Source organism: Ornithorhynchus anatinus, chromosome 20, assembly GCF_004115215.2.
Source record: "Ornithorhynchus anatinus isolate Pmale09 chromosome 20, mOrnAna1.pri.v4, whole genome shotgun sequence".
Classification (NCBI taxonomy): domain Eukaryota; kingdom Metazoa; phylum Chordata; class Mammalia; order Monotremata; family Ornithorhynchidae; genus Ornithorhynchus; species Ornithorhynchus anatinus.
Window position 1 is genome coordinate 25,690,273 of NC_041747.1, and position 15,770 is coordinate 25,706,042.

At 48.4% G+C, this 15,770-nt stretch overlaps 1 protein-coding gene across 5 annotated transcripts in view; it reads right to left on the reverse strand.

Annotated features, from left to right (window-relative positions):
• The window catches only part of FAT3 (FAT atypical cadherin 3), a 317,724-nt gene that overhangs the window by 53,277 nt on the left and 248,677 nt on the right, over nt 1–15,770 (reverse strand). For all 5 annotated transcript variants that reach the window (XM_039914896.1, XM_039914894.1, XM_039914895.1 and 2 more), the window contains 4 exons: nt 9,115–13,188; nt 4,346–4,542; nt 1,663–1,816; nt 376–609 (listed from right to left, as the gene is read on the reverse strand). In XM_039914896.1, the coding sequence (XP_039770830.1) occupies nt 376–609; nt 1,663–1,816; nt 4,346–4,542; nt 9,115–13,188 (4,659 nt within the window). The remainder of the gene's footprint in view (nt 1–375; nt 610–1,662; nt 1,817–4,345; nt 4,543–9,114; nt 13,189–15,770) is intronic.

Sequence of the window (15,770 nt, forward strand, 5' to 3'; positions counted from 1 at the left end):
TGCCAGGTACTGTACTAAGCACTGGGGTGGATACAAGCAAATTGAGTTGGACACAGTCCCCGTACCATGTAAGGCAGTCAGAAGACAGTCGGGAACGATTGCTTTGCTCGCTAAACAGAATGCTCACTGTGGGCAGGGAATGTGTCTACCAATTCTGTTATGTACTGCGAAATTGTATTCTCCCAAGGGCCGAGTTGAGTGCTCTGCACACAGTAAGCACTCAATAAATATGACTGACTGATTGAATTTGAGGTCTGCCCATTTTCGAGCTCTGGAAATTTTGGGCCCGGTTTTTGGAGAGGGATGGGCCACCAGAAAAGGCCAGGTGGACGAGGGCGATATCAGACACAAGTCTCGGCGGGATCATTGACTTACCAACATCAGGATCGGTGGCCTGGACTCTGGTCAGCAGTGCTTTGGTGGCTGTGTTCTCATAGACGCAAGCGCTGTAGTGGTCCGAGGAAAACACGGGCGGATTATCATTCACGTCTTCCAGGATCAGGTGGACTTCAGACTGGCAAAACCTGCCGCCTCCATCGGTGGCCCGAACAATCAGATTGTACACGGGGATCTTCTCTCGGTCTAGAAGGGCCAGTGTTTTCAACTCACCTAGAGGAGCAAGAAGAGATGGGACTAGCTTACATCTTGGAAATTTTCTGTCTTGCGGGTCGACCGGAGACCACAGCATTTAGCTTCATCAGGGAAGTGAGGTATGATGATAATAATAATGCTAGTAATATTAAGTGCTAAGCACCAATAGATTTAAGATTATCAGATTGGGTGGGGGAGATGTGGTCTCAGGGACGGATCTCAGGTTCAGAACCACCGAGACTGTAAGGGTGTTGTGGAAGGGAACATGTCTGTTTATTACTGTACTCACCCAAGGCCTTAGTACAATGCTTTGCCCACAGTAAGCACTCAATAAATATGTTTGAATGAAACAGCAATGCAACTTCCAGTAATGCTGGGCACTTTCTTGGGAGCACACCTAAATAGCATTAATTATAAGTCCTTAATACAAGCACCGGGCCAAGTGCCCAGGACTTAAAAGAAATCAGGCAACAAGCTTACAGAAAGCCAACTGGTGGTCCGAACAGGAATTAAGCCAAGGGCCTTAAAGAACTGCAGGATATTCCCATTTTTATTTTCTTTTGGGTTGGTTTTATTGGGAATGGTCTGGGGCTTGGAGAAAACGCCAAAGGTATTTACATTATCATCAGTATTTAATAATGATAATATCTGTGGTATCTGTTAAGTGCTTACTATGTGCTTGGGGCTGTATTAAGTGCTGGGGTAGATAAAATGTAATTGGGTGGACACAGTCCCTGTCCCACATGGGACTCACAGCCCTAATCCCCATTTTACAGATGAAGTAACTAAGGCCCAGAGAAGTGAAGCGACTTCCCCAAGGTCACACATCAGACAGAGGGCAGAGCCAGGACTAGAACCCAGGTCCTTCTGATGCCCGGGCCTGTACTCTATCCACTAGGTCACACTGCATCAGGCCTAATGCTTTTTGGAAATTGTTTTCCTGACTTACAAGGTCCTGTAAATTTTTAAATCCCATTAGAATGCTTAAATCCAATTAGAACCAGAACTTCAGCCTCCAAGCCACCCATGGAGCAACAAAACCACTGGGCCAAAGAACATTTTTAACCTTACCACTTTCTGGATCTAAGAAAAATTTGTTATTTCCAGATCCATAGAGTGAATAGCTTATATCTCCATTGGATCCCACGTCAGGGTCCTTAGCGCTGATCTTAAGGATGAGTTTGTTTGATGGGATGTCTTCTGGGATCAACGCCGTATATGCCACCTATAAAGAATAAGAGATACATATCGTCATTTCGCTGGCATTGAGTAAATCCAGCCCTCTACCACCAGTTGCATGGGAACAGACCATGGAAAAATCCCAACCCTCAAGGAGTTAATAATCTATCGGATAGTCAGGTGACTGTAAGCCCATCAATGGGTAGGGACTGTCTCTATCTGTTGCCGTTTTGTACATTCCAAGCGCTTAGTACAGTGCTCTGCACATAGTAAGTGCTCAATAAATATGATTGAATGAATGAATGAATCATTTACTGCCAAACATAGAGTGGTGAAAGAATAAGCGTTTAGATCAAATGTTTGAAAACAAAAGCAAGCAATTATGACTCTAAGTACCTATGCAACAAATAGTCGGGAACATAAAACAGGATGGCTGATGGCATGATGTGACTGGGAGGGAAAAAAGGATCAGATCCCACACTTCTGCCCATCGAATGAGCCAAACGTGCCCACTTAGTCAACTCTTATCTCCTGCCTCCTAAATAAGGGGTAGACATCATGGATGTCCCAAGATCTAGGCAATGGCACCTCTCAGATGATATCACTGCTCACCAGGGGAACTTGTAAAATGTTTCGCAGGCAAGGGCCAAGTGCAGATTGATCTCCAACTCATATGCTCTAAACTCAAGTTTTCCTAACAACCTAAGCAGAATCTGAACCATCCCAAGGGTCCTGCCTATCAGGAAGCCGTGAAGGTATTTGGGTATGACATTAGAGAAGTAGCAGGGCGTAGTGGGTAGAGGATAGGCCTGGGAGTCACAAGGTCATGGGCTCCAATCCTGTCCCTTCACTTGGGCAAGTCACTTCACTTCTCTGGTCCTCAGTTACCTCATCTGTAAAACGGGGATTGAGACTGTGAGCCCCACGTGGGACAGGCGACTGTGTCCAACCCGATTTGCTTATATCCACCTCAGAGCTTAGTATGGTGTCTGGCACAAAGTAAGTGCTTAACAAATACCATAATTATTATTATAAAACACCATCAAGACAGGCTTGGGGTAAAATGATCCAAGAGTAAAATAGCTGCAGCAAAGCAAGAAACACAATCCAAGACACAGAGACAAAGCAGCGTGGTCTAGTGGAAAGAGCACGGGGATGGGAGTCAGAGAACCAGGGTGCTAATCCTGGTTCTGTCAACTGCCTGCTGTGTGATTTGGGGCAAGTCACTTAACTTCTTGATGCCGACACTTAGAACAATGTTTCGCACATAATAAGCAATTAACTACCATTAAAAAAAATCATAACTTCTCACTGTCTTAACTAAATACAGCCCTCCAAAAACCTGCAATGGGGGTAACCAGGTCAAGCTAAAAACATGTGAAGCCATCTGATGATGTGTTGACCGTCACCAAAGTAAGGACCTTCACCTATCCCTAAAGAAGTTACAGTGCTCCCTAGATACTATTTTAAGAATGCTGAAGACGACAGATAGACCCACCCTCAACAGATAAGGAAGAAGATTTTCAAAGATGGCGAGACCACTAAATTCAACTCCAGCATTTATTATTGCCCTTTTAGATGGAGCCTCTCTGAGGCATAGACAAGAGACCAAACTGTGTAGACAGGACATAAGCTCAGAATTTTGAAGAAGTACTCTCTGCAGACTAACTGTTCGTGGCACTGCTACAGAAATCTCCAGGCATGGAGGCTTCTTAGTCCTCAGATTTGGGCCTCGCTCCTCCTCCAAATAAGGAAGACGCCACCATCACCACACCGATGAACAGGAAGAGAGGTGGCTGGGGAAACTCACTGCAGGCGAATCTGGTCAAATTCCTTCTGAGAACATTACTGTTCAATTCTAGACTGTCATGCTGAAAGAGGCACCCAGGGATCTTTGAGTCGGAATCAGAGAACCTTCCTAACCTTTGGGAAACCTTTACAGCTAAAGAGGCTACAGGCAGTTCATTCAATTCATTCAGTAGAATTTATTGAGCGCTTACTATGTGCAGAGCACTGTACTAAGCGCTTGGGATGAACAAGTCGGCACCGATTATTCTCTGTCAGTAACCTGCTCACCCCAGGAGAGGGTCAGTGAATAGTAAAGAATACTGACTGGGTTTAATTCCTTACTGTGTGTGAAGGACACACGTTGAAATCCTGATGGTTTTGGGGGCGTGATCAAATCTGGGCACCAATCTGCAAGGGTGGGATAGAGTTCGGCAAAGTGAAACAAGCCCTTTCACTATTACAATGAATTACTGCTCATTTTATGTTCCCTGGGCTCCATTAAATCCTTCCTCTTGTCTTCAATCCCCAGGGGTCCAAATGACATGTCAACGTATTCCTTGCACCATTGTGAACCCCAAATGGGAGGCTGAAGTTTCCCACGGCTGGTGATTTTTTTTTCCAGGATACAGGAGGGAGGCCACAATAAAATGACATAACGACTAGCAATTCCCAAAGCTCACTAAGGTCTTGATGGAAGGAGCAGAAGAGGAGAGGGCTGACTGGAAAGAAGTACAGGGAGGAGTCACTGTAAACGGTCCCGAACAATGGGAAGAATCATCAGACTCACCTGATCGCAGACCGGGCTGTTATCATTCACGTCACTTACGGTCACCTCCACCACAGCCTGGGTGACAAATAGACCGTCGGTAGCAGTGATGTTCAAGGAGTACACATCTTGCTCTTCTCGATCCAGGGGCCTTTTTACATACACCTTCCATTCATTCTGAACCAGACCCAAGGCAAACTTCCCTCTGGGATTCCCTCCTATGATGGAGAAAGATATTTCCTTAAAGATCTGGAACAAACTTGCTTTATATTGGGAAGTGTTTCTAGTACAAAATGTTTGAAAAAACATAATAAGAAAGGGAGGGAGGAAGGAGAAAAGGGTAGGAGGGGAAGAGAAGGAGGGAAAGGGGAGAGAGAAGGGAGGGAGGGAGGGTGGAAGGAAAGGAGGGAGGGAAGAGAAACAGCATGGCCTAGTGGAAAGATTAAGGGATTGGGAGTCAGAGGATCTGGGTTCTAATCCCAGGTCTAGTGCTTGCTGTGTGACTTTGGACAAGTCACTTAACTTCTCTGTGCTTTTGTTTCCTCATCTCTAAAATGGGGATTAAATACCTGGTCTACCTCCTACTTAGACTCTAAGCCCCACGAAGGGACTGTGTCCAATCTGATTAACGTACCTCTACCCCAGCATTTAGAACAGTGCTGGACACATAGTAAGTGCTTAACAAATATAATAATGATAATGTAAGAGGGAGGGATGGAGAGTGAAAGAGAAAGAAGGAAGGAGGGTAGAAGGGAAGGAGAATAGGTGGAAGGGAGAAAAGGAAGGAGGGAGGGAGTAAGAAGAGAGAGGACAGAAGGAAGGATGAGAGAGAAACACTTTTCCCTCAAATTATACCATCAGAGATATTTCAAATCGGCTCCCCTTGAAAACTAGAAAAAGTTTCATTTTTCCCTCTCCGGGCAAAATGTGATCTTTGTATGCCTTACGTGGAAATCAAATCAATAACTTGCAAAGAAAACAAAACCCTTTCAGAGACACTCCAAACTATCTCTTGTTGGGGGTCCCCTTAGACGATCAAATTCAAACAGTGAACAATCAATAGTCTTTTCAGAACGAAAGAATCGTCTTCCCACTTGGTCTCAAGAGAGGATGTAATACACCGCAGCTCTTGTTACCAAGACGATTTCATTAGTTTGTTGATTATGCAATCAAGGGATGGCAGTCGGTTCTATTAAGGACTCCTTTAATGAAAGCTTTATCATACAGCTGTGCTGTTCTTATATTCATTAGGATTGAAGTTAAGGGTGGGGGGAAAAGTTTACATGACAGGGGAAGACACATTAGAATTAAATAGCCCTAACTAGGGGTCATTTAAGGAACAGTTCAAAGATAAGCACTGCAATTAGATCAAATTTATCAGAGTGAGAGCTAGGGAACAGTGGAGCAGAGGAAGCCCAACAGCTTTTTATTATGCTGAAACACCGAACCTAGCAATATTACTTTTCCACATCATTAAACTGCATGGTGACTAAAGCAGCTTGAGAGAGAGAGAGAGTAGGGGGAGTGGGGAGGTGGAGGCGGGCGAGGAGTGAGAAAAGAGAGAGAAACCCTTGTCCTTATTATCCCCAGGCAGGAAGATTATGTCATTTCACACACTGAGGAATGCAAGACATTAAAACTGGCAAGAGGCGCAGATTCGTTCATTAACATTTCCCACACTGGTTACTTGCGCTTGTCCGAAAATGGCACAGAACCCACCTCCTTCTGATCCTTTTGAAAAGGCAGGAGACGAGGAACGGGTTCCCACCCACTGGAACATCTCAAGAGTTCACGTGGATGGAGTGGAACTCAGAATGAGGGAGTGAGAGTAGAAGATGTGAATTTTGGAATACGTGGGCTGACTGACCTGAGATTTATTCCAGGGACCAAAATGACTGTTCTAATAAGGAGAACCCTGACTACGCTTTAACCACAACTGCTCCGGAAAGGTAAATGATCCCTATTGCACAGCAGAATCCGCAGTGTGAATCGCTGTGATAATGACAGTGGTATTTGTTAAGCGCTTACTACGTCCCAAGCACTGGAACAGGTAAGAGATAATCAGGTCGGACAGTCCCCGTCCCAAGTGGGGCTTACAGTCTAACTAGGAGGGAGAACGGGTATCGACTCCCCACTTCACAGATGAGGAAACAGAGGCCTAGAGAAAAGGTAAGCATACAAGTGGTGGAGCCAGAATTAGAACCCAGGCCAGGAGTTTTCCCTTGGCCTGGCCGGGCAGAAGGGTGAGAACCAATTCAACTGCCACGGGCTAATATTTTCACACCCACGGACAGACTCTTCAGATGGTCTAACTGATTTTCTGTGCAGGCCATAAATGCTCTTTTGTTAAGGAAATGATTAACAATCCTTTGTTAATATGAAACAGCACTGCCAAGTTGTGTGTAGCCAACTGCTACAATAAAAAGGGAAAAGTAAAATCAAATTAAAATCAGTGGTGGTGGGTCCCACTGACTAGCTTTAAGGTTCCCTGGTACTCAATACTTCCAAATGGTTGTTGGGGGACCCGGCTGAGATTTAAGGGGTGGGAGCGGGTTCTTGGGGCCCAGAATTCATTTCAGTCTTCCTAATAGGAAAGGATTCCTTGGAATGCTTAAGAAGCTTCTGCATTAAAACTGAAAACATAAAATCGAAAATCATCCAAGGGATGATTCATGCATCTTTTCTCTGCAACTGCTATCTTTCATTTCTCTATTGCGAAAATCTCTCCAGTTGAAATTTCTAGGATGAAAGATTGAAGGTAAATGATAAAACAGAAAACTAGATTGACACAGAAAATACTGTCGGGGAAATTGTCTTAAAAGGAAAGGAAGAAGAGGAGAAGCTGGAGTGAAGAAAGCTACCTGCTACCGTTCAAATGTATGCTCCGCTGCTGATCTTATTCTACAGTGATTAATTAACTTTTCCACTAACATACTTAAGCAGATTCTGTGTCCTGAGGGCGTTCTAATTAATTCGTTTTTCACTCTGAATGAATGATGTAGGTTTTCTAAACGGAAGCTGGCTGCCTACAAGTATTGATGGATTCTATAAAATCTTTTGGCACTTTTCTTGTGTTCCACTTTTTCAATATCACAATGTCCAAAGGACTGCCTTGGAAAAAACAACAACACAAATCTCCAAATCAAATTTTCTTGAAGACAGAGAATGTGCATTACGGTCTGGAGTTCAGATTAAGGCTTTTAGCCAGTAAAAACGAAAATGTTTATGATGGGGTTCAATGTTCAGAATCCCCCCCCAAATAAATCACAGAAACCGGCCAAGGCAAGTTGGGGAAAAAAAAGTTGGATGCAAAAAGCAATCTTAAAGTGGGTTAGAAGTGACTTGGTTTTAACTTTCATGGTGGTTTGCTCAATTCTAGGTGTAAGCATCCCATTTCACAGTAAATAAATAATAAGAATAATAATAATTACGGTATTTGATAAGCACTTACTATTGCTAAGCACTATTCTAAGCGCTGGGGTAGATACAGAGTAATCATGTTGTCCCACGTGGGGCTCACATTTTTCATCCCCATTTTACAGATGAGGTAACTGAGGCATAGAGAAGTTAACTAACTCAGTGGGGTAACAGCTGAGAAGCAGCAAGGACTAGTGGAGAGAGCATGGAACTGGGTGTCAGAAGCACTGGGTTCTAATCCTGACTCTGCCACGGACCTTCTGTGTGAACTTGGGCATGTCACTTAACTTCTCTGTGCCTCAGTTCCCTCATCTGCAAAATGGGGATTAAATACCTCTTCTCCTTCCTACGTAGATTGTGAGCCCCATGTGCTCAGTAACCTGCTGGCATATAGTAGGGGAAGCTACTATACTGGGGAAGCAGCGTGGCTTAGTGGAAAGAGCCTGGGCTTCGGAGTCAGAGGTCATGAGTTTGACTCCCGGCTCTGCCACTTGTCAGCTGTGTGACTGTGGGCAAGTCACTTAACTTCTCTGTGCCTCAGTTCCCTCATCTGTAAAATGGGGATTAACTGTGAGCCTCATGTGGGACAACCTGATTACCCTGTATCTCCCCCAGCGCTTAGAACAGTGCTCGGCACATAGTAAGCGCTTAACAAATACCAGCATTATTATTAGTAAGCCCTTAACAAATACTACAGTTATTATTGTTGTTATTATGGGACCACCTTAACCCAGTCGCTTGGTTGCAATTGGAAACTGAGGAGAGAGAACAGGGCGGAAAGATGATAGCAAGAGGGAGAGGCTAGAGGTCATATTCTGGGACAAGGGGTCCATACATTAGATTGTATTTATTGAGCACTTACGATGTGCAGGGCACTGTCCTAAGCATTCGGGAGAATATACTACAACAATGAACAGGCACGTTCCCTACCACCAGGAGGATGCAGAGAAGGAAACCTCATATAAAAATTGGAAAGAGGCTGCAGGGCCTTGAGGAAAGAGCCTGGGGCTGAGACTCAAGGGACCCCAATTCTAGTTCCGGCTCTGCCACTTGTCTGTTATGAGACCGTGGGCAAGTCATTCCACTTCTCTGGGCTTCTGGTTCCTCATCGGTAAAATGGGGATAAAAAAGCTCTCTACACTGTGAGTCGCAAGCTCTCTACACTGTGAGTCGCGTGTGGGTTAGGGACCGTGTCCGATCTGACTATCTTCTATCTCCCCCAGCATACAGAAAGCCCCTGATACCTTATTGAGAATGAAATAAATCGGGTGTTTTTGGTTGGGGATGACCGTGAGGCCGAATCCCGCTTCGTCCGCCTCCATTCCCCACCCCCGGCGGACCACAGAGGAAGCCAAACACGGCAGGGGGCTTACCCGTGATGTGGTAGCTCACTTGCCGGTTCAGGTCTGACGTGTCTCTGTCCCGTGTGCTGAGGACGGCGACTACTTCCCCCGGGGGGTCACTCTCCTTCACGTGCCCTCGGTACACCTCGTGAGCAAAGGCCGGCGCGTTGTCATTGACATCCGTGACGGTCACCGCGACCGAGGCCGTGGCGGAAAGGGACACGGCCTCCCCCAGGTCGGAGGCCACCACCGCGAACGTGAACATGGGGTCCGCCTCGTGGTCCAGGTCCCTCAGGGTGCTGATCCAGCCGCTGTTGCTGTCGATTCCGAAGGCCTGAGTCACTCCGGGGAGATCCGTGTCCGAGTAGAGGGCGTAGGTGACCTGCCCATTGGCTCCCCAATCGGGGTCCTCGGCTTTCACCTGGATCAGCTTGGTTCCGGCGGGCATCCCTTCCATGACGATGGCGTCGTAGCTCGAGGCGTCAAACGCCGGCTTGTTGTCGTTCAGATCCAGCACCTTGACCTCCACGTCCACCGTGACCACGACGTCCACTCTGTCGAGGGCTACGGTGGCGGCGACTTTGAAGTGGAACGAGGGGTTGGCCTCGCGGTCCAGACGCTGGTCGAGCTTTAGGGTGCCCGTGTCCCGCTCCACGACGAAGACTCCCCCCTGGTTGTGCTCGGGCCGCTCGCCGTTCACTGTACTGAACAGGGCATTCTGACTGGGCAAGATCCTCAGAGAGTCCACTGTGCTCCCGATGGCGGTGTCTTCTGGGATGGTGAAGGAGTACTGGGGCTGGGAGAAGGAGGGGAGGAGGGTGTCCGGGGGCAAGACGTGGATGTAGACGGGAACGAGGGAATGCCTGACTGGGATGCCGCCATCTACGGCCTTGACGAAGAAGGACAGGACCGTGTTTCGCAGTTGGCCGAAACTGCCCTTGGTCACCATCCAGCCATTGTCCGGGTCGATCTCCAGGAGGTCCGCCACGGAGACGGAGGCCTCACTGTAGAGGGAATACGTGATCCGGGAATTGACCCCGTCGTCCGGGTCCACGGCCTGCACCTGGGTCACCAGGTGGCCCCTCCCGACATCCGCCTTGACGCTGGCCCGGAATTCGACTGTCAGGAACTGGGGCGCGTTGTCGTTCTCGTCCACCACGATCACCCTCACGGTGCAGAACGTCGCCCTCCCGCCTCCGTCCGCCGCCCTCACGAAGATGCTGATGTCCCCTTCTGTCGGCCTCTCCCGGTCCAGCGGTTCCGTGGTCTGGATCTGCCCATGGCTGTCGATCGTGAACCGGTCTTTGGCGAAATCATTGATGATGGAAAAGTCGATCCGCCCATAGGGCCCGGCGTCACCGTCAGTGGCGCGCACGTGAACCACCTTCGTTCCCGGGGCGGCATTCTCCCTCACCTCGGCGACGTAGACGTTCTGCGAGAAGACGGGGCTGTTCAGGTTGGCACCCAGCACCCTGACGTGCACCTGGGCCGTGCTGGTGAACAGCCCGTCAGACACGGAGACGTTCAGGCTGTACAGCGGTTCCATCCTCTGCATCCGGTGGTTCGACAGGGTGATCACCCCGCTCTGGCCGTCCATCAGGAAGCTCGTCCGATCGTTCCCAGACAGGATGCCGTACTCCAGGCGGTCAGAGTCGGAGCTGTCCGCGTCGGAGGCCTGGACGCAGGTCACGAAGTGGTTTCGGGGGGCCAGTTCGCTCACGTAGGATTCGTAGATCAGCTGGTTGAAAACCGGAGGGTTGTCATTCGTGTCGGTCACGAAAATGGTAACCAGGACCTCACTGCTCAGGGGTGGAAACCCGCTGTCGGTGGCCCTGACCTTGAGGGTGCTCCGCTGGACGGACTCATGGTCCAGCAGGCGGGCTGTTAATATCAAGCCGCTCGAGCTATCTATGTGGAAATAGTCGGTGCTGTTGAAAGTGTCCTGCACGATCTGATACTGGACGAGTCTATTGCTCTCCGAGTCGGCGTCGGAGGCCACCACCTGAAGCACGGGGGTCCCGATGAGGGAGGCTTCCGACAGAGTCGCGCTGTAGGACGGCTGGTCAAAGACGGGGGCATTGTCATTCACGTCAGTGACCAGCACGTCCACGGTGACCTCGGCCCGGGCCCCCGACAGGGCGTCGCTGGCCCTCACGGTCAGCTTGAAAGCGGACGCCGTCTCATAGTCCAGAGGACTGACGACGCTCAGGACCCCGGTGTCAAAGTCCACGTTAAACTGGTTGTACGGGTCCCCGTCGACGACGATGTAAATGATTCCTTGGCCTTCCGGGCTCGTGGCGTTGATGCCCAGAACGGGCGTGTGCATCTCCACGTCTTCGCTGACGGAGGCCGTGTAGAAGGGCCTGTCGAAGACGGGCATGGCCTTGTTCACTATAGTGATGGGGAACTCGACAGAGGAGGACAGGGAGGGGCTCCCGCCGTCTCGGGCGAGGACGACCACGCTGTACTCGATGTTGGATAGGTCGGAGTCGAAGGCCTCTCTCAGGGTAACGTCCCCAGAACTCGGGTCGATTTCGAAGTGGCCGTAGCCCTCCCGCAGCAAATACGTCACGTCGCCGTTGGCCCCCTTGTCTCGGTCGATGGCCGTGACCCGGTAGATGGACGTCCCGGGCTCGGCGTCAACCTGCACCGCCGCGTAGTACGGGAGGCCGACGAAGACCGGGGTGTTGTCGTTGATGTCCTCGACCGTCACCCGGACGATGACCCGAGCCACCCGCAGCCGGTCCAACTCGCGACTGGCTTCCACGACCAGCTCGTACACCTCTTGCTCTTCCCTGTCGAAGGGGATCCCGGTCGTCTGGATGACCCCCGATGTCGATTTGATCTTGAACTTGTTCCCTGGATTCAGGAGGCTGTACTTCAAGGGTTCGTTCAGGCGATTCCCCACCGCGTTGACAATGGCGACCTTGGTGATGTTGGTGCTGTTCTCGGCGATGGAAGTGGAGTAAAAGCTTTGCGTGAAATGGAGACCGCTGTCCAGAGCTTCTTTAACCAGCAGGGTGACCGTGGCCGTGCTATGAAACTTCCCATCCGACACTCTCGCGATCAGCACGTAGTGGTCTCGGGAAAGGCTGTTGTTTTTGACTGTGAGGACCCCGCTGTGGGAGTCGATTAAAAAATGGTCCAAGTGACCCTCCATCAGACTGTACGTGAGCTCAGAGGGCACCTCAGAGTCGGGATCTGTGGCGCTGACTTTCAGAACCTCCACCCCAACGTAAGTAGGTAACAGTAAGACCGACTCAAACACAGCCGGGGAGAAGACCGGAGGGTTGTCGTTGACGTCTGTCACGTCGACGGTCACTTCAACCGGACTCTCCGCCGTCAGCTGGGGGCTGCCGCTGTCTCTGACGTGCACGTGGAAATGGAAACGGGCGATGGTTTCGTGATCCAAGTGGGCGATTGTTCGGATGGCGCCGGTACTGGAGTCAACGGTGAAGTACTTCTTGGCGGTGGCCTCCACAATCTGGTACACCAGCAGAGCATTCTGGTTGCTATCTGCGTCGGTCGCCCGGATCACCAAAGGACTGTTCGCTGAGCTACGGACTACGCTATTTACTGGGGCGGCCTCACTCAGGCTGCCGGAGTACTGAGAAAAGAGGAAGACAGGGGCGTTGTCATTCTCATCAACAACCTGAATATTTACAGTGGCATTGGACGCCATCCCAGCCATGTTTGTGGCCTGAACGATGAGCTGATAAGACGCCGTCCGTTCGTAGTCGAGGGCCCTCTGATTGGTGATCACTCCAGAGTACGGGTTTATGACAAAGGCGCCATCCACGTTTCCGTCTTTGACTTCGTACATTAGGGTCGACTGACTGATGGCCGAGATCAGGATTACTGATGTTCCGACGTCCACGTTCTCATTCACTTCTGCTTGGTAGTCTTTGTGGGCGAACTTGGGGTGAGAATTATCAGACAGGGTGACAGAAATACGGACGATGGCGGTGGCGGATAATGACGGCGAACCCTGGTCGGTGACTTTGACCGACAGAACGAACTGACCCATGGCCGTCACGTCTGGTTCTTTGGACAGAGTGATGATGCCCAAAATGGGTTCGATCTTAAACGTGTTCCCGGTGTTCCCTGTACAACGGAAATGGGGAAACAAACAGGAATTACTTAGCAGCGGTTAGAGACCGTTAATGTCTTAAATATACATTATTCAACACAATCCAAATAGTGAATCCAAGGCACTAACAAGACTGTGCAGGTAACCCTCCCATTATATATTGTACCAGATGTCTTCAGGAATGTGGGATTTTCCCTGTCTCATTCCCCTCATCTCTGAAGATGAACGAGGAGGAATCAGATCACGTTTCAAGCGGACTCAAACAGACCTTTGGTGAGACATGACCACGATCGATTTCTCGGTCATTTATATGGGAAGGATGCAGATGGATCTTTCTGACTTTAAAGCTGGTTCTCTTCAGTTATTTATCACTGGAAGACAGGGTTGGCTTCCAAGCATAGTTAGTTGGCCCTGCATCTTGGACTTTTAGCATATTCTGGCAACACTGCTCTAATCAGTAATCGATCCATCCACTTGGGTTAAAAGTTTTCTTTATTTCTGATGAATGAAGAAACCAGGCTTCTTCCAAGCCTAGGAGTTAATTTAGTAAGCAGGGAACATGACTGCCAACTCCGTCTATGTACTATGTTTATACTCCCAAGTGCTTAGTACAGTGCTCTGCACGTAGTAAGTGCTCAATAAATATGATTGATTCATTTTGCATCTTTGAGACTGTAACCTTTATGGATCCCAACAGCCTAGGGCCATGGCTGGGTGTGTCTGACATTGAAACATCCGTGGACAGTGAGACTGGGGGAGTTCAGAGCATTGCTGGAAAGAGTGGTCAAAGCTTGGCCCTTCAAGTGGGGATCCAGATGAAACAGCAGCGGGGGAAGACAGAGCCTCTTCAGTGTGAGAGAAGGAGAAGGATGATCTACAGTCTAAAAAGAGGTTTCATTTCTTTCTTCTCTCAGCCATTCCGCCAATTCTCTTACAACCCACATGTCCCAAGGCTCTTAAATGAGACGTTACGATCCTCAGACATATCAATTCACCTCGATTTGTCATCTTTTGTTCAAAGAACTGCATGTCTGGAGACACGGCTAAAGCAAATTGTATTAAATGTCAAAATCATTAAGGCAGGCCTCTGGTACCCATGGGCTCTAGGTGCAATTACCTATTTGCATGTGAAAATATGCAGCCAACAGAGACAATTCCTCTCAGCACTAGCTTGATTACAAAGAGGGCATTTTCCAAGCACCCAACCATCTTGTACTTAATCGGTAAAGAAAATCTCAGTCGGAGCCAGGTTCTTTTTTAACTGCGTTCATCTTTGTTTTCTGGAAGAAGGGGTGTTGAATTGCAGATTCCATTTTACTTAGGGCCACAAATCTGGAGGAACCATTCCGGAATTGGGCCTCTGCTACCCTTCAGCGATTCTTTACTTTTCGATCCCAAATCCAGCCGCTTTCCAGAAATCCTGTCTGCTCAGCAGCAGCGACCATGAAACAGGCTCTCCCATTTTCAATTAATGAGCAGGTACTATTTAAGGTTTGCAGTTTAACATTTGGCCAGTTTCACTGAGGGGACTGGAATAATGCTTTCTTTTCTGCAGCTCTTACTGTATTTATTGGGATCATGTCTTTTATGTCTTTCTTCTGTTTTTCCTATTTCTATCTTTCTCTACGGGTCTCTTGCCACCCTTCCTCCCCTTATCCTTAGATTGGAAGGCCTGGGATCATTTCCAATTTTCACCCTGGTATCTTTTTCCTAGCATCTGATACAGTGCTTTGCACATAAGAGGTGCGCTGAATGAATGAATTAATTTAGAGGGGAAAACATATAGATCTGCCTGTTCTTTTCACCCTAACACTTCCTGCGACGTGCAATACTAGTTGAGAGGTTGGCAACGTTGGGTGATACAAATAGGTTGGAAATCCTGTATCGTACACTTTGGGGCCAGGTCCACTTGAAGAAAACCGAGTTGGACACTAAGAAATTTCCGGGCTTTCACTGGATGCCAGTGGCAGTAGTAGGCATTTTCCATTCCTATATCCATCCACCCAGAAATTGATCAAAGGAAATGACATTCAGATTTGGTCTAAAAAAAAAGAACAGAACCAAAAAACCCCAGCTCTCGATGATTAACAGGATATGGACAATAGAAACTCCCCAATTCGTCCGCCAGGATTTTAAAGTAAAATGGAAATGTCACTGAGATTTATAAAAGGAAAGGGTGAAAGGGTGTGGCATTTGTTGACCTGGAACAGACAAAACCCCAATCTCTTTTCAAGGACGGTGATTCTTCCCCTTCCTCTACATTTTTCAGGCCCAAACCGACACTAAAATATGCACATTTTAATTGCAAGACCACTTGAGAAACTGCTCCACACTTAAATGAAGGCAGGGAAAGCCTCGGCTCTCTGGCAGGGAAAGAGACACCATTCGGCTTCCCACCTAGCACGTAACAGACACGATGTTTCCGAACATTTCAGAAATGTACGGCTTGAATTTTTAAAAAACCAAACAGGAAAGCGAGATGCAAGATGATACCAGATAAAAGAAAAATCCCACTCATGGGTTCAAAGGCCAACCTCCTGATGAGGACCCTGGTGTCTTTTCTGTCAAAAATGCTTCTAGGCTTTAATCTTTGCTC